The sequence below is a fragment of the Octopus sinensis genome, linkage group LG18 (assembly GCF_006345805.1).
Source record: "Octopus sinensis linkage group LG18, ASM634580v1, whole genome shotgun sequence".
In the NCBI taxonomy this organism is placed as follows: domain Eukaryota; kingdom Metazoa; phylum Mollusca; class Cephalopoda; order Octopoda; family Octopodidae; genus Octopus; species Octopus sinensis.
The window spans coordinates 49,995,684-50,018,345 of NC_043014.1; the positions used below are offsets into that span (position 1 = coordinate 49,995,684).

Here is a 22,662-nt window from a genome sequence, read left to right on the forward strand (position 1 = left end):
AGTGTTCCACCACCATGTTACTCTAGGTCGAGATGGTACTTTGCTCCATCCACAGATCTGGTCAGTGGCTGTCAGCAGGTTGTCCCGTAGGAATCTCCAGTTGTCTTCCACATTAAGTGAAGCTATATCCCCTTCTATTTCGTCAGAGGCTTCGAGTAGTATGTCTCTAAATCTCTGTCCATTTGCAGGATCTTTAAGCTTCCAGACCCTTCTCCTCCAAGCTGGTCTTCTTCTGGGCAACCATTTAGCTCTGATCCTGAAGTCGCTAACTACTAATCTATGTTGGGGAGTACATTCTTCGCCTGGGAAGGTTTTGGCATTTATAATCAGCCCTCTTCCCTTTTTCTGGCAAGGATGTAGTCAATCTGGCTGGTGTGTCTGCCAGAACGGTAGGTGACTAGGTGAGAGGTGGGTTTCCTGAAGTGGGTATTGCAGACCATAAGGTCATTTGCATCGCAGAACTCCAGCAGCCTGGTTCCTTCCTCATTTCGAGAGCCAAAACCGTAGCCTCCATGGACGCCATGGAAGCCCCCGACATGTCGTCCAACATGTTCATTGAAATCACCTGCCACGAAGAGAAGGTCACTGTCATTTGTCAATGAGGTAGTCCGCAATAGGGTGTCATAGAATTGGTCTTTTTGTCCTTCCGGTAGCCCTGGTTGAGGGTCATATGCCGAGATGATGGTAGCTGTCCTATGGTGAAGAACTAATCTAATTTTAATTACTCTGTCACTTACTCTGACTACCTCGATTACCTTACCTACCCATTTCTCCGCAAGAAGTATACCCACGCCCCCGACTCCGTCAGTGTTCCCTGCCCAGAAAATCTTGTACCTGTGTTCCTTGCCTGTGAGGAGCCTAGCAGAACCTCCTCTCCACCTTACTTCCTGGATACAGCATACATCCACACGTCTCCGTTCAAGCAGCTCTACAATCTCTACAATAATAATAATAAAAACAATAAATGCCCTGATGCAGTACCAGGCAGTGGCTCTCATGGCTTCTGATCTTAACTGATTGGAAGTGTTATCATGTACATTGTTTTGTCTTGGTATAAAAGATGGGCTACAGCAAATATTCTGCTCAATACCACAGATTTGCTTGTCAGTTGTTTGACCGTAACCAGTTGAGCATGTCCCTTAGTGGCTGACGATATGTGCATCTCTGATCACGAGCAGAAGTAGTGGGGGAGCATCATAGCCATGTGTTGAGAGGGATTCTTGGAAGTTTGGATAATTCACCTTTGGAAACATGGGTGTTTCATTCAACATCCTTAAACAACCCTTATTCAGGGACCTTTTGAGCAGGATGGGTTACTTGACCAGAAGAAAATTCTTACTGGGCCCCACCTGCAAGGTCATGCACTGTTAATCTTGATATGAGATCACCATGTCATGCACATATGGTTGTGATACATGTACGTGGTGTACCCTTATCAGACGGGTAGTCATGATGGGTATACTGGGCTTCATATAATTGTACCCCAGTATCACTTTGAAGGCATGCACTGTTCTCTCACTCAATAATAATAATAATAATGATAATAGGAGGAGAAGGATGGGAAGATTATCAAACTTTTAGGAAGAGGAAAGATTATCAGAAGGGTTTTGAGCACTTGAAAGATTATCAAAAGCTTGTGGATATCTAAGGTTACTGGTAGTAACCCATTTAAATTCTACCTCTGTCTAATTCATATGTGAAGGCTTAGTGGTCAGGGTATTTGGCTACAATCATAAGGTCCCGTGTTCAATTCCCAGCAGTGCACTGTGTCCTTGAGCAAGACACTTTATTTCATGTTGCTCCAGTCCACTCAGATGGTACAAATGAGTTGTACCTGTATTTCAAATTGCCAGCCATATCACACTCTGTTTCACACTGAATCTCCCTGAGAACTACGTTAAAAGTACACGTTTCTGTGGAGTACTCAGCCACTTGCACATTAATTTCACGGGGAGGCTGTTCCATCAATTGGATCAACTGGAATACTCACCTTTGTAACCGACGGAATGCCAATAACTCTATCTATATAATATCAATATTATTTCTGGAGTGACTGTGTGGTAAGTAGCTTGCTTACCAACCACATGGTTCCAGGTTCAGTCCCACTGCGTGGCACCTTGAGCAAGTGTCTTCTACTATAGCCTCAGGCCGACCAAAGCCTTGTGAGTGGATTTGGTAGACGGAAACTGAAAGAAGCCCGTCGTATATATGTATATATATATATATGTATGTGTGGGTGTGTTTGTGTGTCTGTGTTTGTCCCCTTAGCATTGCTTGACAACCGATGCTGGTGTGTTTATGTCCCTGTTACTTAGCGGTTCGGCAAAAAGAGACCGATGGAATAAGTACTGGGCTTACAAAAGAATAAGTCCCGGGGTCGAGTTGCTCGATTAAAGGTGGTGCTCCAACTTGGCCGCAGTCAAATGACTGAAACGAGTAAAAGAGTAAAAGAGTAAAGAGAGTATTTGATATCAATATAATATCAACCAAGATATTTCATTTATTGAATATATATAAAACTGAAGTTGTGTGAGAGTTTGTCTCCTACGATTTAGATTCCTAACTACTCCCACATTTTGCGGTGCAGTTTAACCAAAACCGGGTATCTTATAGTCGTGATTCATATCGAGCCCTTCTGGGTATTAGCGCGCGTCTACGATGAGTCAACGATTTAAAAAAAAAATTACCATTTTTTTTCCATTTTTAATGCATTTTTTGCTATTTTTTGGCTATAACTCTCTAAAAATGCTTATATAGTTATTTCCCTTACAAACCCGAGCAACGCTGGGTGATACTGCTAGTTGAATATATTTTTTTTTATTTCTTTCCATTCCGTAGGATAAACGTCTAATTATTATGTTGAGTAATTGCAATCACGTTTGTAATCGCGTGATTCCAAGACTTGTGGAGAATTTAGAAAAACATGGCTACGTTGAGATGGACAAAGGATTACAGGTAAGTTGTTTCACGTTATCTATTGTTATTGGTTCTCTTTTATTGCACCTTAATTAGTTTGGTTCAGGTGTTTGATGTTTTAGTGACGGTCAGGTCAACTGCATTGGTAGATGGCACGGTGGCCATCTAGCTGAATGGAAGGTCAGAATATTCTGAGCTGTCACTGGTTTTATTGGTTTGTCACAAAAGTGTTTCCCTCTCTGTTTGTCTCTTCCTCTTTCACCATCTCTCTCTCTCTTTCCCTTTCTCTCTTTATCTTATCCCATCTCTCTTCCTTTTTCTCCCTTTCTCTCTCTCCTCCATCACCCTCTCTCTTTCTTCCCTTCACCCTCTCTCTTGCTTTCTCTTCTTCCTTCTCCTCTTGTGCTGTCTTTCCTCCCTTTTTCTGTCTGCCTGTCTCTCTTTTCCCTCTCCCCATCTCTTCCACCATTCTTTTTTCTCTCTTCCTCTCTCCTCCTTTCTCTTCCCTCACACACACATATACATACAATGGGCTTCTTTTAGTTTCCATTTACCAAATTTACTCACAAGGCTTTAGTTGGCCTGAGGTTTAGTTAGAAAACACTTGCTCAAGGTACTACCACACAGTGGGACTGAACCTGGAACCATGTGATTGGGAAAGCAAGCATCTTACCACACAGCCACACTGTACCTAGTATGTTGAATTCTTCAGCAAAACATTTCATATCATGTTGCTTCAGTCCACTCAACTGTAAATAGGGACCCCTGTGACTGACTGGCCTCCAGTTCAAGGGAGAATATCGGCCCGCCTGCCCAGCCAGCCGGGTGGCATCATTCAGGATCTCCCACAATGCAAGGAAGTGTAGTGTGACCAGCAGTCTATACCAGCATCCAATAAACAGCTTGATACAGTGATAACTGTTCATTACAATTAGTGTTTTTCTTTTTATTTTAATTAACTACAGATAGCTCAAGCAAAATATCTGGAACTGGATAATAAATTATTCGAAGCTTACATAGAAGAGAAGTCCAATCCTATAGTTGGAGCTATGGAACAAAATATGTATCGTGGCAGCTTTGACTGGAATACCTGCACCAAACCTGTTGGTAAGCAGCTTCACTTTTTTCTCTCTTTTAATTCTGTTTTGTTATGAACAACACACGGATGACTGACATCTGTACTAGCAGGGTGCAAAGAGCACCATACGAGTGTGTTCGTTGGCAGAGCGGCTAACTGGCTTCCGTGCCAGTGGCACATAAAAGGCACCACTCGAGTGTGAACATTACCAGCGTCGCCCTACTGGCACTTGTGCCCGTGCTAGTAGGGTACCAAGAGCACCATCCGAGCATGATCTTTGCCAGAGCAGCCAACTGGCTTCCATGCCGGTGGCACGTAAAAGGGCACCATTCAAGCATGATTGTTACCAATGTCATCTTACTTGCACCTGTGCTGGTGGCATGTGTAAAAAGATTCAAGCGAGGTCATTGCCAGTACCACCTGACTGGCCCCTGTGTCTGTGGCACGTAAAAAGCACCCACTACACTCTCGGAGTGGTTGGTGCTAGAAAGGGCATCAAGCTGTAGAAACTCTGCCAGATCAAGATTGGAGCCTGATGCAGCTGTCTGATTTGCCAGCCCTCGGTCAAAATCGTCCAACCCATGCTAGCTTGGAAAGTGGACGTTAAGCGATGATGATGATGAACACAGATTTGTAAATTTATGAAAATCAACAGCAATCAGATACAGGCTTTTGAATTTGCCAAATCATATTAAGAATGAATAGGTGCGTTATTGCACAAATTCATCATCTTGGAACTAAAAAGAAAAATATTTGTTTCTTATTCTTTTCATCGGTTATTATTTTGAATTCCAGGTGTGTGAATGACAATAAAGAAGTTTGTTTCCCAACCACATGGTTTCAGGTTCAATCCTGTTGTGTATAACATTGGGCAAGTGTCATCTACTATAGCCCCAAGCTGATCAAAGCCTTGTGAGTGGATTTGGTAGATGGAAAGAAGAAACCTGCATGTATGTGTGTATGCTTGTATTTCCTTGTCTTTGATTTTGTGCAATGGTTGTAAGTGAGTATCACTGTTATACAAGCAACGTCATTCATTTCCAATCTTCAGTGTAAACATGTCTTGCCATGGAAAAATATTACTTTCCACTGTTGCCAGCCTCACCTGGCCCCCATGCTGGTGGCACGTACAAAGCACCATCCAATCGTGGCTGTTGCCAGCCTCTCCTGGCCCCCGTGCTGGTGGCACGTAAAAAGCACCATCCGACCGTGGCCGTTTGCCAGCCCCGTCTGGCACGTAAAAAGCACCCACTACACTCACAGAGTGGTTGGCATTAGGAAGGGTATCCAGCCATAGAAACACTGCTGGATCAGACTGGAGCCTGGTGCAGCCTATTGGCTTCCCAGACCCCAGTTGAACTGTCCAACCCATGCTAGCATGGAAAGGGGACGTTAAATGATGATGATTGGCAACAGGTGATAGTTGGTTGACAGGAAGAGCACCCGGCCCAGTGAATTCCATCCAACTGCTGAATTTTGAAAAGAATATAAATGTACCACAAGTCAAAAAAAGTTGCAGAACCCTGCTCTGTTATACTCCACTTTATTTTATTTATAATCTGCTGTACTCGATTATGCTCCACTGTACTCTACTCTTCTGTACTCTTTTTCTCTTGTGTTTAAATTAAAGCTGTGAGGAGTTACTTGAAGGAAGTCTTAATGGGAATGATTGAAGTTCATGCTGAAGTAAGTACTTTTACTGGTTGTTGTTGTTGTTGTTGGTAAAGAAGTGCAGTCTGTGTGTGTTGCTTCAGTCATTTGGGGTTCAATCCCACTTTCATGGTACTTTGGGCTAGTGTCTCCTACTCTAGCCCCTGGCCAGCCAATATCTTGTTGTTGTTAAGCAACAAGACGGGTAAGGGTGATTAGGTGATGGTCGAGGGCTTAGGGGCAGAAGACCCCAGACCTTGGAAAAAAAAAACACTGGTCGTCTTGTTGTAGTCGAGGGCTCTTCGTTGACGCCCGACACCACTGGGAGGTGGCCCTCGAAGTCGCTGGAAATGGAGATCTCCAGGTCCAAATTCTTGGACGGCGCCAATATCTTGTGAGTAGAAGGATTAACGGAGGCCTTTTCTGTGTATGTATCTATGTATTTCTTTTATTCTTTCTTTTACTGGTTTCAGTCATTTGACTCTGGCCATGCTAGAGGACTGCCTTTAGTCAAAAGAATCGACCCTAGTACTTATTTTATCAGTCTCTTTTGCTGAACCGCAGTTGTCAAGCGATGGTGGGGTAGACATTGATATTCCATGGTTTCACTTGTAACCATTTGACCAAAATAGTGATATGTTTACATTCCTTGTTGACATCACAACTGGTCATCGTGCATTTTTGAAAACCAGTGAAATGAAGGAATCCCTTATTTGAAAAACAGAATAAGGCTGTTGACTGGAAGGACATCCATTAATAAAATACCCCTTCCAAAATTTTTGGGTAAAATTTTCGGTGAAAATTTTCGAAAAATTTTTGGGCAAAATTTTCGGTGAATTTTTGGGTGAAAATTTTCGAAAAATTTTCCAAACCAAGTATGGAAGACTGATGTTAAATGAATGAACATATATGATCATCATCATATATATAATAATAATAATTATGAACAAATATATAATTATCATCATTTAATATCCAATTTCCATGCTGCCTTTGGACAGTTTGATAGGAGCTGGTCAGTTGGAGAGCTGACCAGGTTCAAATTATCCGTTTTGGCATGGTTTCTACAGCTGGATGTCCTTAATGCTATATATATATATATATATATGTGTGTGTGTGGAGGTGTGTGGGTTAGGGTGTTGAACTCATGATCGTAAGATTGTGGTTTCGATTCCTGGACTGGGCAACGCCTTGTGTTCTTGAGCAAGAACTTCATTTCATGTTGCTCCAGTCCACTCAGCTGGCAAAAATTAGATAGACTGGCACCCCGTCCAGTTGGGGAACACATACGCCATAGAAACCGGGAAACCAGGCCCATGAGCCTGGCTAGGCTTTTAAAGGGTGCATTTATTTTATATATATATATAATACATACAAAAAAAGAGAGAGGTGTTGCTAAATATTTGGTGGCATATCACCTAAAAAAAATGATCTTGTGTAATGTTATCAATTTACATAATGTAGCTATGTTCTGAATAAATACGCTACAGAAATGTATGTAGTAATATTCACAATACCCATTCGTCACGTGAAAAACAACATTCGAGTGAGGTTGTTGCCAGTGCCACTGGACTGGCTCCTGTGCAAGTGTCACATAAAAACACAATTTGAGTGTGGCCGTCATCAGTACTGCCTGACTGGCCCTCATGCCGGTGGCAGGTAAAATCACCCACTATACTCTCGGAGTGGTTGGCGTTAGGAAAGGCATCCAGCTGTAGAAACTCTGCCAGATCAGACTGGAGCCTGGTGCAGCCATTTGGCTCACCAGTTCTCAGTCAAACTGTCCAACCTATGCTAGCATGGAAAGCAGATGTTAAATGATGATGATGATGTATATAATTCATTTTACATCTGTTCTTTTGTGTGTATGTATGTGCATATATATATATATATATATATATCTCATCGTGACCGACCAGGCTATCAGATGTTGCTACACATCGCTGGTCACAATGCGCTTAGCATTGTTTTTAACCTTCAAATGACGCCACCCCGCTGGCTAAGCGAGCAGGCCAACAGAAGAAAGAATGGGAGAAAGTTGTGGCAAAAGAGTACAGCAGGGATCGCCACAACCCCCTGCCGGAGCCTCGTGGAGCTTTAGGTGTTTTCGCTCAATAAACACTCACAACGCCCGGTCTGGGAATCGAAACTGCGATCCTACAACCGTGAGTCCGCTGCCCTAACCATTGGGCCATTTGCCCCTCCACACACACACACACACACATATATGATTTTTGATTTTGATAGTTTCAGCTAATGAGCTGTGGCCATGCTGGAGCACCGCCATTATATATATATTTATTTTATAGAAGGAGCTTCTACAGGACTAGAACTGTTTCATTCGATGATTTCATTTGAATGAAACAGTTCTAGTCCTGTAGAAGCTCCTTCTATAAAATAAATTAATTTACTCTGCTATGTATTGAGTACCTTATTTACTGTGGTTAACCCCGACTCAACCCGGGACCTACATATATATATATATATATATATATATATATATATATAAATAAATAAAAAAATGATGTTTAATAAATTTATTCAGAAACTGAAATATGCTTCACATCTCACAACCCCTAAGTTTCATTACTTGAACAACTTATTTTATGGGTGAAACTATTAGTTGTAATGCAGATAACGAAGGCAGTTCAGCTTTTGAATAAATTTGTTACGCAAGACATGTTGGTATTGAGTTCTTTTATTTAAACCTACTTTAACTCCTTTTATAATATCTAATATATATCATATAAATGTCAGTTTTTAAAATCTTTTGTCCCCTGCTCCCTCTTTCTCAGGTTTACGCAGTTTTTCCATCTTTTGTCCCACGAGTGATGTGCAAGGTTGTTGAAGCTGTTGCTGAAGAACTCTCTCGTCTGATGCTGTGTAGTACTGGTTTCAATTCCAACGGAGCTCTTCAGGTGAGCTGCTATGTTATGTTGTTGTTTCTTCTTTGTTTACTGGTTTCACTCAGTGGACTGTGGGCCATGCTGTAGCACCACCTTCAAGGGTTTTAGTTAATTATATCGATGCCTTAATAATTATAATATAATATAATGAAATTATTGTATACAGTGCTCAGGTGCACCACAACTTGTCAGAAAGTGCGTATAAAGCATATGCAGTAATGTACAAATGTCTGGGAAGTGAACAGTGTATGAGTCAGATACATGCTTGTGTATGGAGGGGAGAACATCAGGTGTAGTGTTGGCGAATCTCAGGAAGCATGGAAGTTTTGAAGGATGCAGTGCTCCGACAACTAACAACCGATGCCGGCAGTTTGTTCCAAGCTTCAGTTTGTTCCAAGTTTCTTAGCGTGAAAAAATGTTTCCTAAAGTCATGGGAGCTGTGCTGTTTTCTGACTTTGTAAATATGTCCACGGGTGGAGTTTGAAAAGGTGCTCAGAGTTATTGTTTGTAAGATGGTTGATAATTTTATGGGTGTCTGCCAAGTCAGCTGCCAGACGTCGGAGTTTCAATAATAATAATGATTTTCTAATTTAATAATAAATTTTCTTTGCATGATTTATTAATTTTTGTAAATTAATAGGAGCAACATTGTTTAAATTCCAGGCTCGTCTTGAACTGATTGCTCTGCAAGATGCCGTCTCCGCTTACCGAAATGATGCTGCCATGTAAGCAGTCTTTGAATTATTCTGTCTTTGTTCTCTCTTTCTCTCTCTCTCATGTCTTGTTGATTTCTTGTTTAAATTTGAAGAATTAAAACTTCTGTTGTTGAATACGTGTGTTTGGGTGAATATGCAAACGTACACATTGTAAACTGGTTGGCATCAGGAAGGGCATCCAGCCGTGAAAACCATGCTGCGAAAGTAGACAGTGGAGTTTGGTGCATTCCTCTAGCTTACCAGTTCCTGTTAAACCATCCAATCCATGCCAGCATGGAAGACAGATGTGAAATGATGATGATGATGATACGCGTGTTTGTCTCTGTAGTATATTTATACATATGTATCTGTATATTTGTATAGGGCAGGAGTGGCTGTGTGGTAAATAGCACATGGTTCCGGGTTCAGTCCCACTGTGTGGCACCTTGGGCAAGTGTCTTCTACTATAGCCTTGGGTCAACCAGAGCCTTGTGAGTGGATTTGTTAGATGGAAACTGAAAGAAGCCTGTCATATATGTATGTGTGTGTATATGTTTGTCTCCCCCAACATCGCTTGACAACCGATGCGGGTGTATTTACGTTCCTGTAACGTAGCAGTTCGGCAAGGGAGACTGATAGGATAAGTAGCAGGCTTACAAAGAATAAGTCCTGGGGTCGATTTGTTCGACAGAGGCCATGCCCCAGCATGGCCACAGTCAAATGACTGAAGCAAATAAAAAAATAAAAGAATATATATGTGTGTGTGTGTGTGTGTAACCAATTGTTAATGATTTCCTAAATGACCCTCTCCTCTTTCTTCCTCTTCTGCCACTTCTACAAGGACTTCTTCATCATTAATATTCTAATCTTTTCCCCTGCCTTTATCATTCATCTTGCCTTCTGTTTATAAAATAAAAGTCCCACTCACATACTGGGTTTCATTTAACTGATTCTACCGTTTCCACCTCAAAATATTCCATTTCATGTCTTTGTCAGAATTCAATATTTACATTTATTTATTTCCGTTTTTCCTCTAAATTTCAGAAAACATTTCCAAGAAGCTTTGGCCATTCTCACACCAATCGGCTCAAGTAAAAAGTAAGTGAAGACATTTTTCTGGTTTTTTTTTGTTTTATCTTTCTTCAACATTTTGGTGTGATATCATCTCTCTCATTTTTCTTAGTGTGATATCTCTCCTTTTCCTTATTCTTAGTGTAATATCATCTCTCTACAGCAAATTTATGTAATATCATCTTTCTCTTACTCACTCTCTCTCTCTCTCTGTAAAATCATCTCTACTATAACTTCATGTGATATCATCTCTCTCCTACACATTTCTTAGTGTGATATTATTTCTCCATCTCTGCTTCTTAGTAAGATATTTCTGTTTCCATCATCTCTCAACAGCAGATTAATGTGATATCATCTCTCTCTACTTTTTAGTGTAATATCATCTCTACTTTACTTCATGTGATATCATCTCTCCACTACTTCTTCATGTGATATCGTCTCTCTCTTACTTTTCAGTGTGATATCTCTCTGTTTTTAATCCTCACTTTCTACTTCTTAGAGTGATATCATTTCCTCTACTGCAACTTAATGGGATATCATCTCTCCTTCTCCTACTTCTTAATGTGATATCTCCCTCTCCACTTCTTACTGAGATATCATCTCTCTCTTTATATTTAGTGTCATATCATCTCTCTCTCTCCTTAATGTGATATATAACCATAATAAACAACCCATGTGATATATAACCATAATAAACAACCCATGTGATATATGTGTTGTATGTATATATATATATATATTATATATATATATATACACACACACACATACATTGATTTATCTCGTGTATTCCACGCTATTTAATATTTAGACTTTACACTTTGTTATTGGATTTTGTTTTTATTGTTCATGTCTCACCTGTTCATTAATTAATTACCTGTGTATCATCATGTCACGCTGACACTAAATTAACAAGGATTTCCCCTGGATTACACCTGTTGCTCCTTTTTTTTCCTTATAAGCATCCTCTAATTGTAAAGTTGCTGAAAACACTACACGACTATATATATATATATACATACACACACTATGTACTCATTAGTGGACCTTTAAGCCTAGCTATATATGCCTGATAACCTTACATAACATACATTCACACACACACACAGTGCCTGCAAAATGGTATTTATGGTAGTAGAGGTCAGTGACTGGCTGTGATGTCTCCGGTTGTCCACCATGTCATGTCTTCATGTGCATCCATGGCTGTATGGTTAAAGGGATTTGCTTCCCAACCACATGATTTCAGGTTCAGTTCCACCGTGTGGAACCATGGGCAGACGGCTTCTACTAAATCCTACCTACCCACATATCTATTTACCTACCTACCTACAAACCTATATCCCCAAATATCTACCCACTCACCTACCTACCTAGCTACATAAATACGTAATTCATACCTACCTACCCATCTACATCCCCAAATATTTACCCACTCACCTACCTACCTACATACATTCATACATATATACCTATTTCTTTATTACCCACAAGGGGCTAAACATAGAAGGGACAAACATAGGTATTAAGTCGATTACATCAACCCCAGTGTGTAACTGGTACTTAATTTATCGACCCCGACAGGATGAAAGGTAAAGTCGACCTCGACGGAATTCAAACTCAGAACGTAACGACAGACGAAATGTTGCTAAGCATTTCACCCGGCGCGCTAACGCTTCTACCAGCTCGACGCCTGCATACATATATACCTACCTACTAACTTACCTACCTACATCTCCAAATATCTACCCTCTCACTTACCCACCAACCTACTTAATTACCTACCCACCTACCTTTTTTATATAGCTGGCAGGAAACAATATAGCTAAGATGTATCTATACTAAAAATATTTGAAGAAATTATTTTAAAAAATGAAAATGTTTCTATCATGATGTTTTGAAATTTTGAATGATTTCTCTTTAATTTGCCAACATTATCTTGAAACTGTTTTCTTTGCAAACACATCTATCTGTTTACCTATTTGCCTATCTACCTGTTTCTGTCTTATTCTGTCACCATCATGATGGGTGTCTGCGTGTGTCTGTATTTTTCTACACTTGTAGGGGCAGGCATGGTTGTATCATAGGCACAGGTGTGGTTGTATGATTAAGAGGTTTGTTTTCCCAGTGATGTGGTCTTGAGTTCAATCTCACTGCATGGTACCTTGGGCAAGAATCTTTTACTATAGCCCCAGAATGACCAGAAAGTGGATCTGATAGATAGAAACTTGGGTGTGTGTGTCACTTATATATGCCATGAAAACCTAGTGACTAGCTTTAAGAGCCCCAGAACATGAGACAGCAGTGTACTGAAGTTGATGATGATGATATGTACATATGTCATCATCATTTGACATCTATTTTCCGTGTTGGCATCAGTTGGATGGTTTGACAGGAGCTGGCAAGGCCAGAGAGCTGCACCAGGCCCCAGTTGTCTGTTTTTGACATAGTTTCTACAGCTGGACAGCCTTCCTAATACCTATTTCTTTACTACCCACAAGGGGCTAAACACAGAGGGGACAAACAAGGACAGACAAACGGATTAAGTTGATTACATCGACCCCAGTGCGTAACTGGTACTTATTTAATCGACCCCGAAAGGATGAAAGACAAAGTCGACCTCGGTGGAATTTGAACTCAGAACGTAGCAGCAGACAAAATACCTATTTCTTTACTACCAACAAGGGGCTAAACACAGAGGGGACAAACAAGGACAGACAAACGGATTAAGTCGATTATATCGACCCCAGTGTGTAACTGGTACTTATTTAATCGACCCCGAAAAGATGAAAGACAAAGTCGACCTCGGCGGAATTTGAACTCAGAACGTAGCGGCAGACGAAATACCTATTTCTTTACTACCCACAAGGGGCTAAACACAGAGAGAACAAACAAGGACAGACAAAGGGATTAAGTCGATTACATCAACCCCAGTGCGTAACTGGTACTTATTTAATCGACCCCAAAAGGATGAAAGACAAAGTCGACCTTGGCGGAATTTGAACTCAGAATGTAGCGGCAGACGAAATACCTATTTCTTTACTACCCACAAGGGGCTAAACACAGAGAGGACAAACAAGGGGATTAAGTCGATTACATCGACCTCAGTTCGTAACTGGTATTTAATTTATCGACCCCGAAAGGATGGAAGGCAAAGTGGACCTCGGCGGAATTTGAACTCAGAACGTAACGGCAGACGAAATACCGCTAAGCATTTCGCCCGGTGTGCTAACGTTTCTGCCAGCTGGTAGTTTCTGTCTACCAAATCCACTGACAAGGCTTTGGTCGGCTTAAAGCTACAGCGAACACTTGCCCAAGGTGCCATGCAGTGGGATTGAACCTGGAGCCATATGGTTGGGAAGCAAGCTTCTTAACCACCCAGCCATGCTTGGGCCTAAACCATGCCTGTTGATGTGTGTGTTTTAGTCCGAGGCAAATATTTCTGTTCAAATATCTGTTTGCATATATGTTTTTGAACCTATGTTTATACATCCATCTACATATATATATATATATATATATATATATATATATATATATATATATATATATATATATATATATCCCCATATCCAAACAAGCCAGCCTGCCTTATTCACAGATGCTCTTTTTTTATGTTTGTTTGTCATTGCTTTATGAAACTATCCAAGCTTGGCATGTTTATTTTTATTATATTCTTGTTATTATTATTATTATTACTGTTGTGATCAATGTTGTTATTATTGCTATTATTATTATTATTGCTCTTATTTCGATTACTGTTGTTATTATTTTTTAATTATTGCTGTTGTTATTATTATTATCATTATTATTATTTTCTGCTTAACTTCTGCTTTAGTTCAGCCTTTTGTTGTAGGAAAACAGGAGTAGTAATATCTATCTATATCTATATATTTATATATGTATATATATATATATATATATATTATATATATATATATATATATATATATATATATATATAAAACTATTAAGTAGTTGTGACTTGTTGAGTTGTAGAGATACTGAAGCCATAGTTGTGATGTGTGTCTCTAATTTCATATATATATATATATATATATATATATATATACATATGTATATGTGTGTATATATATATATATATACACGCATATACATATGAAAGAGAGAGAGATAGAGAACTGACAGTAGTGACATCTGTTGTAATGTGATGTTGTAGCCGTAGAAAGTAGACCTTGAATGAATCTCTCAAAGACAAAATATTCCAAATATACCGTTTATAAAGTAATTCCGAGACCAAACTTTGTTGAAATAACGAGGCAAGTCTTCACTTATGGGCTTCCATTGATTTTGCTCGTATATATCATCATCATCATCATCATCACCATCATTTAACATCCGCTTTTCTATGCTTGCCTGGATTGGACTGAATTTCGTTGAGGTGAATGTTCTCTGGCTGAATGCCCTTATTGTCCCCAACCCTCACCTGTTTCAAGGCAATATGATATTTCCCTTATGAAATAATGATGAATACACTCATACTTGTACAAAATGAACAAAATGAATAATAATAATAACAACAACATAATGTGTCAAATTATTTTAGTACATGGTTTTTGGATCACACACACACAGTGGACGTTGTTCAGTTTCCATCTGCCACATCTATTCACTGAGCAATCCACAGACACATGTACCCCTAACGTAGTTCTCAGGGAGATTCAGCGTGACACAGAGTGTGATAAGGCTGGCCCTCTGAAATACAGGTACAACTCATTCTTGCCAGCTGAGTGGACTAGAGCAACATGAAATAAAGTGTCTTGCTCAAGGACACAACGCGTCGCCGGGAATTGAACTCAAGACCTTACAATCGTGAGCCGAATGCCCTAACCACTAAGCCAAGCACCTTCACAAATCCATCATATATATATATATGTGTGTGTGTGTGTGTGTACACGTATGTGTGTATATAAAACCTAAGAAATTATTATTTGAAGTTTCACATAATGTATGTTGTTTCATAGAATTCATTCTATGTGTTCTATTTTACAATTTTATTTTATAAAATATATACCAGTGTGTGTGTGTAGTATCATCCAATACCAGCCTGGACAACATCCCTTTTTCCATGCTGGCTTTGGTTGGACAGTTTGACAGGAGCCTATAAGCTAGAGGACTGCACCAGCCTCCACTCACTGCTTTGCCATGGTTTCTACAGCTGGACGCCCTTCTTAACACTAACCACTCTACAGAGTGTACTGGGTGCTTTTTATCTGGCACTGACTCTAGTGAAGTCTCCAAGGAGGAAGGTGGCTTTATGCCAGGGGATGAGGGTTGAAAGTATAACAGAGGGACAGAAAGGGGTTTCTTGCTGTAGGGGAGATTACATGATTACTTCAGTTGGAAAAAGAGAGATTGTGGTGGTGAAGAGATGAGAGGGCATAACCTCAAGTTAGAGGAAAGGGAATTGGACAGGATGGATGAGATGTGTGTGTGGGGGGGGGTAAGTGAAAGGAGAGTGGTAGAAAGATGGAGATGAGGGATAGAGGTGAATTCAGTGAATGGTGATCAAAGATGAATATTAATTTTGTAGGGAAGAGGGTGGAGGAAATATGAGGCAAAGGGTTGTAAAATATATTATATGTGATGCAAGCTATCTGATGTAGAACTCAATACACTGTGATCAGCCAAGGGTGAAACTTAGGTAAACTGTTTTTTTATTTATTTTTTTTATTTTGTGGTCTACCAGATGAAGCCACATTATATGACAAGAAATGCAAAGAAGGGCAGCTTTGTCCAACTTAATTACTTCGTCAGGACTGATTCCTGGGACAGGGCTGAGAAATGAATCTTAAATAAACAAGCATTAATACTAATGATAGTGCTCCAGCATGGTCACAGCCTCTTGCTGAAACCAATAAACGGATATATATATATATATATAACGTAAGGGGTATCAGCCATCTGAATGTGGCTAGCCACTGGGGGTGGGGTGGGGTGTTACTGATGCTTTTAGCCCCAGGCGATCAACGTCACCAGAAGGACTTTAGACACTATCTCAGTGTCCTTGTGTTACTTGCAAAGGGAGGTCATCCTCCCTCGAAGACCCGAGTACTACATACGGACTATAGTTTCGAGGTAATTGCCTCTTGTCAACGCATGGTAAGCACCGGTCTTCGATGAAGGAGTCCCCTCGCAAGTAATATGTAATGTTTTTCACAGTAACCACTGTCACTGATGTAGAAAAACTGTCTGAAAACAATAATAAATCTCTGAACGAGATATAAACAGTAACCACTCGACAACGTAAGGGGTATCAGCCATCTGAATGTGGCTAGCCACTGGGGGGGGGGGGGGTGTTACTGATGCTTTTAGCCCCAGGCGATCAATGTCACCAGGCTGATACCCCTTACGTTGTTGAGCGGTTACTGTTTATATCTCGTTCAGAGATTTATTATTATATATATATATATATATATATATATATATATATATATATATCATTTGTGAAAGTAAAATAACAAAGCTCAGTCTCATAGCTTGAATATCATTGATCCTAGGCTTGCTCAATCTGGGCTGACCTGGGGTTAAACAACAACAACAACAAACCCCTCCCTATCACTGCAGATTATTGATATATTTAGGGATCAATAATGGGGCTTGTAGACGGTCACTTGACCTTCAAAATAACTAAATGCCCCTTATATTATACCCTACTCTCTGATACAGGGAAGGATACATTGGATAAATGAATACCGGTCATATTAGGAGTGGAATGTCATTGATATAATTGACTGATATCTATTGAAGGTTGTGCTCCAGTATGACCACAGTTCAATAACTAAAACCAGTATACAGATGCATGTGTGTGTTTGTAATATGTCTATGTAAGTCAAAATCCAAAAGATAAATTTTTCTGCAAGGTTTAAATAAAGCCTAATGTTAGATGCGAGAAGTGAATATGAATTTATTTTTTCTGTATGCCTACTATGTGATTACAGCTGTTTCGTAACTTTCATCATGTCATACTATTAATTATGGTTCGCAAAACTATTTACAACAACATGTATTGCTCAATGTTCTACACTACAACTGTATATTCACAAATTGAAGCGAATAAAGAAAGCTAATTCATCAGATCATCTGAACATCATGGTTCAGACCTAGCTATGCCCAAGAAGCTGGGGATTTCTGACTTACAGTGTGAAACATCAGCATGGTGTGCCTTTGTCAATTCATTATATTGCAAGCCTCCTTGTTGATATGTCTGAATCAGAAATGAGACAGCTAAAATTTGGAACATGCAACGTAGCCATATTGTGGAGGCATGTGGCTTAGTGGTTAGGGTGTTGGACTCATGATTGTAAGATTGTGGTTTCGACTCCTGGACCGGGCAATGCATTGTTCTCGAGCAAAACACTTTATCTCATTATGTTATGCGTAAACAAACATAAGTTTGTTTTTGAAGGGTTGAAATATATTGTAGAGCAAATAGAAAGATAAAATTTTTTTCAACACATAAATACTGAACAGTATATATCTATATATATAAAACTCAACTTGTGTGTCTGTATGTTTAACTTCCCGGCACATCTCCTCCTAGCCAACACATTGTAGAACCACCAAAAATGGGTCACTTAAAGTTTAGGCAAATGAAAATTGAACTGCGCTATTTCTGTTCCGAAATTCATCTCGCAAGTGCAAAAATCGATAATGTGTTTGTTTAGGCCTTATCTCATGCATTGAATAGTGAACTTTACTCAGTCAGCTGTTTGACGTGAACTGTGTTCACCACGCGTGCAAGCATGCGTAAATTGCATGAAAAATAAAAAAAAATCAAGATATAAAACCAATCGCTGTAAACATTGTAGAAATTCGGCAAAGAAATGAATTTTCGGGATGTAGCCTGGAGGGTTTTTCCGTATTAATTGTTTGGACTTTGTGAACACATACCAATTGTTTTCATAACATTTTTAACGCTTTGAATTAAATGTGACTATTTTGCGTTGAGTCTGCAGTTTGAATCACTTTAACCAAATTTTAGCAGGCCGGATTTTTGATCATCACGATACATCACCAGCCACTCCCTGAAATCCCTGTTGAGAAATCTATTATATATATATAATAATACTTTGAATGTGATTCCTGAGAAAGAGTAAAAGTGATTATCCGATGAACGACAGGTATTACTGCTAGTAAAGGATAAAATCCTTTTAAGGGGTGGGTGGGGGGTATATGTGTCTCAGAAACCAGGAAACCAACTCTGTGAATTTATATGGCTCAGGAAGGATCAATGTAGCAATATGTTGGATTATCTTCCAATAAAGCCCCACAAAATCTTAGAGATTTCCCCATGTATCCTGTAATATTTTATTCTTAAAGTATCTAAGTTTCTTGCCTGAGAGGTGATTGTCAGATGTATGACCAAAAAATGTTTTCAATGGTATCAGAATTATGTAAGACTGCATGTTGCAAACTTGTTGGTTTTACTATTTATATCTGATTGGTCCTCTTGCTTACACCTTGTTGGTTCTATTATTTGTCCGGTAGATCAATTCAATCTAGTTTGCTATTGTAATTTCTAGACAGAATTTGTTTGTGTATCAGCATTTTCACATTTTCCCTGTATTTTTGTTAAACATAACTTTTGTTATATGGTATTTCTCTGCAGTGCACAGTTTGTATTGCCCTGTTCATTTCTGTTAAGTATATTGTGCTCAGCTGATATTGAAGTGGTCATTATCTTGTACTTGCATTTCCAATATATAACTGGATAAGGCTGTGGCGCTCATCTTTTTCTTGTTCTTTAAAGTAAATTTATCACAGAGAAAACTGCTCTTAAAGCTACTTTTGTTCATATCAATAAAATTCTTTTGTTTCTGAGTTACTATTTGTTTCATAGACAAGTGATTTTCATTAGGATAGCATGTTTGTTTTATATTGCAATTACACTGATTCTTCAATGCTATTTACAATTGCCTTTGAAAGATAACAGATTATTATTATGCTGCTTACAGTTTTCATACAAGTGTAACTGACCTTAACATTGTTTATGTCAAACAACTTGTAGAAATTATGACTGGTTGAAAAGTGTTTTATACATATGTGTGAGTGTGTGTATACACACAAACACACACAAAAGAGAGTGGAAGAAACAGTGGGTATCATATAATTCTATAAACTGTAGAAATATTAGTGTAACTCCTTTTTAACCTTCTTTCAGCTTTAGAACAGCAACAGCAGTTGGGTGAGAGGGATAACTGGGAGATGGAGAGGGGTTTTGCTTTTCTTATTTCTTCTATTTTTTCTTGGCATTTTTTTGGTTTTGTTTATTTCTTTATTTATTTTTGTACTAATTTTTTTCACTTTTCCTTTGGTAAACTCTGCAGCTCTGTAATTCTATAAAAGTCACTGACAGTCACCATTTGTCTCAGCATCTCACAGACTTTAATAAACTGCTTTGCTTTAGTTTATTTTCTGTTTGCTTTCATAATTTCAAAGCTGTTTTGCTTTCCTTCTTTTGTCATTCCTGTTTTTCTTCTTTCTTTTGTCTTTCAATCTTTTTCTTTCCTCTTTCATCTTCATTCTTAATCTTCCTTCCCCCCCACTTTCCCACTTTCTTTCTCTTCACATTCTTTCTTCTCTTCTTCATCCTCTTTCTCCCCCTTTTCTTCTTCTTCTTTCATATTTTGTTTTTTCTTTCTACTCCTTTGTTTTATCTTCTTCTTCATCCTCCTCCTTCTGTCATCTTCTCTTTCTTTTCTTCCTCCTCTTTCTCCCCCTTTTCTTCTTCTTTCATATTTTGTTTTTTCTTTCTACTCCTTTGTTTTATCTTCTTCATCCTCCTCCTTCTGTCATCTTCTCTTTCTTTTCTTCCTCCTCTTTCTCCCCCTTTTCTTCTTCTTTCATATTTTGTTTTTTCTTTCTACTCCTTTGTTTTATCTTCTTCTTCATCCTCCTCCTCCTCCTGTCATCTTCTTCTCTTTTTTTTCTTCTTCTTTCATATTTTGTTTTTTCTTTCTTCTACTTCTTTGTTCTTTTAGCTTCTTCTTTTCTCCTCCTCCTCATTCTTATTCTTTTTTTCTTCGTCTTCATCTTCTTTTTCTCCTCCTCCTCATTCTTATTCTTTTCTTTGTCTTCTTCTCCTCTGCCTTCTTCTTTCTTCTGTCATCTTTTTCTCCTTATTCTTCCACCATCCTCCCATAACATGTCACCTTACATCCTTCCTCCTCCCCCCCTCCCCCATCAAAGTGCTGTACCTAACACAGTACGGCTGCTGTAACGACATATCTTGATGTTGATGTCATCTTTTCAGGATGATGGACGAGATACTCAACAAGTTCAAATCTCAGATGCAATTCCAGCTGATGTCTTTCCAAACGGATCGCTGTCTCTAACAGGGGGAACTGCTGCTGCTGCTGTTCTCGCTACTACTACTACTACTACTGCTACTACTAACCCACCTCTTTTCCGACTTAACAAAGATAGGAGGGGAAAAAGTTTATATTTATTTTAACATTGAACTGTGTTGAATGAATGACGGAAGAGTGCTCAATACTGGTTGTAGAGTATATGGCTTATTGAAACTGGAATGTTTAAAACTGCACATCATGACTCAGATTAAATGCCACTGTGATGTTGAAGCAAGTTCATACCTGAAGATTGCAGTAGCATGAAACCGAAGTTGTGGGATAGAAACTTTATACATTTATTTATATATTTATTATATTTATCACTCTGACGTTGCCAACTTTTATTCCTATTGCATTTCTGTGGCTTTTTCCACAAAACATTTCTGGTCCTCTACTCGCACACATACACACTCACACAAAATATATGTGTATATATATATATATATTATATATATATATATATAATATATATATATATATATATATTTGCTTATAATCTTCTTTGGCAGCACTAAAATGCAGACCGATGTACATTTGGAGAATCAACAAACCGTGACAACCACTTGCCTCTCTCCTCCCACCATCACCCCCAAGAGGCAAACTTTCCGGAATTCCTTCCCCCTTCTTCACTACATTGACCCCTGCTGATTTTGGCTTAAACTGAACATCAGCTGTATTAATCCGACCTGAAAGGGATAGTGGCAAATGAAAGGTCAAGGACACTGACTTAGAGGGTCAGTAGCCAATTAGTTTCCCTGAGTGGTCTGTACCTTTGACCTTTCTCTTGGTATATTTTATTTCTTCTTTGCTATTTTGAAGCCACACAGTTAAATTTCTCACATTCTATAGAATTGTCATATTGTTACATTTTGGTTAAACCATTCCTTGGTGTAATGGCGATGCCAGAAAATGCTTTTGGTACATGGCAGCTGTTGAACCATTCTAGAAAGGGCAAAGGTGGCAGTGTTCTTCTCCGACCTTATATTTCAGTCATGGTCCTCTACTGTTCTCTGCAGAACTGCACTTTAGCATTCTCTGCAACCATCACATACCCAAGATATGCACAGATCTGGGGTATGTGATGAACAGATGTTTTCTAGACTGTTCTGCTGTGAAGAGGTATCAGGTTGGAGTAGAAGCCTACAGTGACCATCACTGAGCAATAGCTGTCTTATTGAGTCCTCCCCCCTCTCTCTCTGACAATGTCTGTCTGTCTCTCTCTCTCTTCCTCTAACACTCTCTCTTTCTTCGACAATGTCTCTCTCCTTCTCCCTGATAATGTCTCTCTCTCTCTGACAGTCTCTCTACCTCTAGACTCCACCACCCTCTAACCTCTTAATATATCGCCTTCTCCACTCCTTAACTCCTTCTACCTCCTCCCCTAATCCTTTACCCATTCCCCTCTCCACCCCCACACCATTCTCTTCAGATTCCCATCTTTCCTGCCACCCTCAACCCTCCCCATTCAACTTCCTAACCATTCCATTCTAATTCTCCAGCTGAACATTAATTAATTAATTGCACTAACAAAACCATTCCTTATGACAATACCAATTACTAATCAACTTCACACTAATTAAACCATTCTTGATCACTACACCAATTCCATTAGTCAAATGGAACTTTCCAAAGGTTATGGGCATGTCCCTTTGTCATTAGGCCGACAGTTTCAACAATGAAAAGAAAGCAAACCTGCAAATCCACACCGGTTTTTTGAGCTTAATGCTGACACCCAATTTACTGCATACACATTTATATATACCTATGTATGTATCCTGATTATGTGTACATATAGTTATATGGGTACTTTGATTTTATATATATATATATATATACACACACACACACACAGTAGCACCTCGGTTTTCAAATATCTCTGATCTTGAATAAATTATGCTTTATATATATATATATATATAGATATATATATATATATATATATATATATATATATGTGTGTGTGTGTGTGCGTGTGC

At 39.1% G+C, this 22,662-nt stretch overlaps 1 protein-coding gene across 4 annotated transcripts in view; it reads left to right on the plus strand.

The window, feature by feature from the left end:
• The window catches only part of LOC115221685 (exocyst complex component 2-like), a 65,621-nt gene that overhangs the window by 36,117 nt on the left and 6,842 nt on the right, over positions 1–22,662 (plus strand). For 3 of the 4 annotated variants that reach the window (XR_005002952.1, XM_029791889.2, XM_036511039.1), the window contains exons 23-28: positions 2,839–2,955; positions 3,882–4,023; positions 5,625–5,680; positions 8,440–8,562; positions 9,214–9,275; positions 10,290–10,343. Coding sequence is in view for 3 of the 4 variants with exons in the window: in XM_029791889.2 (XP_029647749.1) it covers positions 2,839–2,955; positions 3,882–4,023; positions 5,625–5,680; positions 8,440–8,562; positions 9,214–9,275; positions 10,290–10,343 (554 nt within the window). In the remaining variant the exon portion in view is untranslated. Of the gene's footprint in view, positions 1–2,838; positions 2,956–3,881; positions 4,024–5,624; positions 5,681–8,439; positions 8,563–9,213; positions 9,276–10,289; positions 10,344–20,589; positions 21,101–22,662 lie in introns of those variants that run through there. The other variant, XM_029791890.2, reaches the window with a different exon arrangement.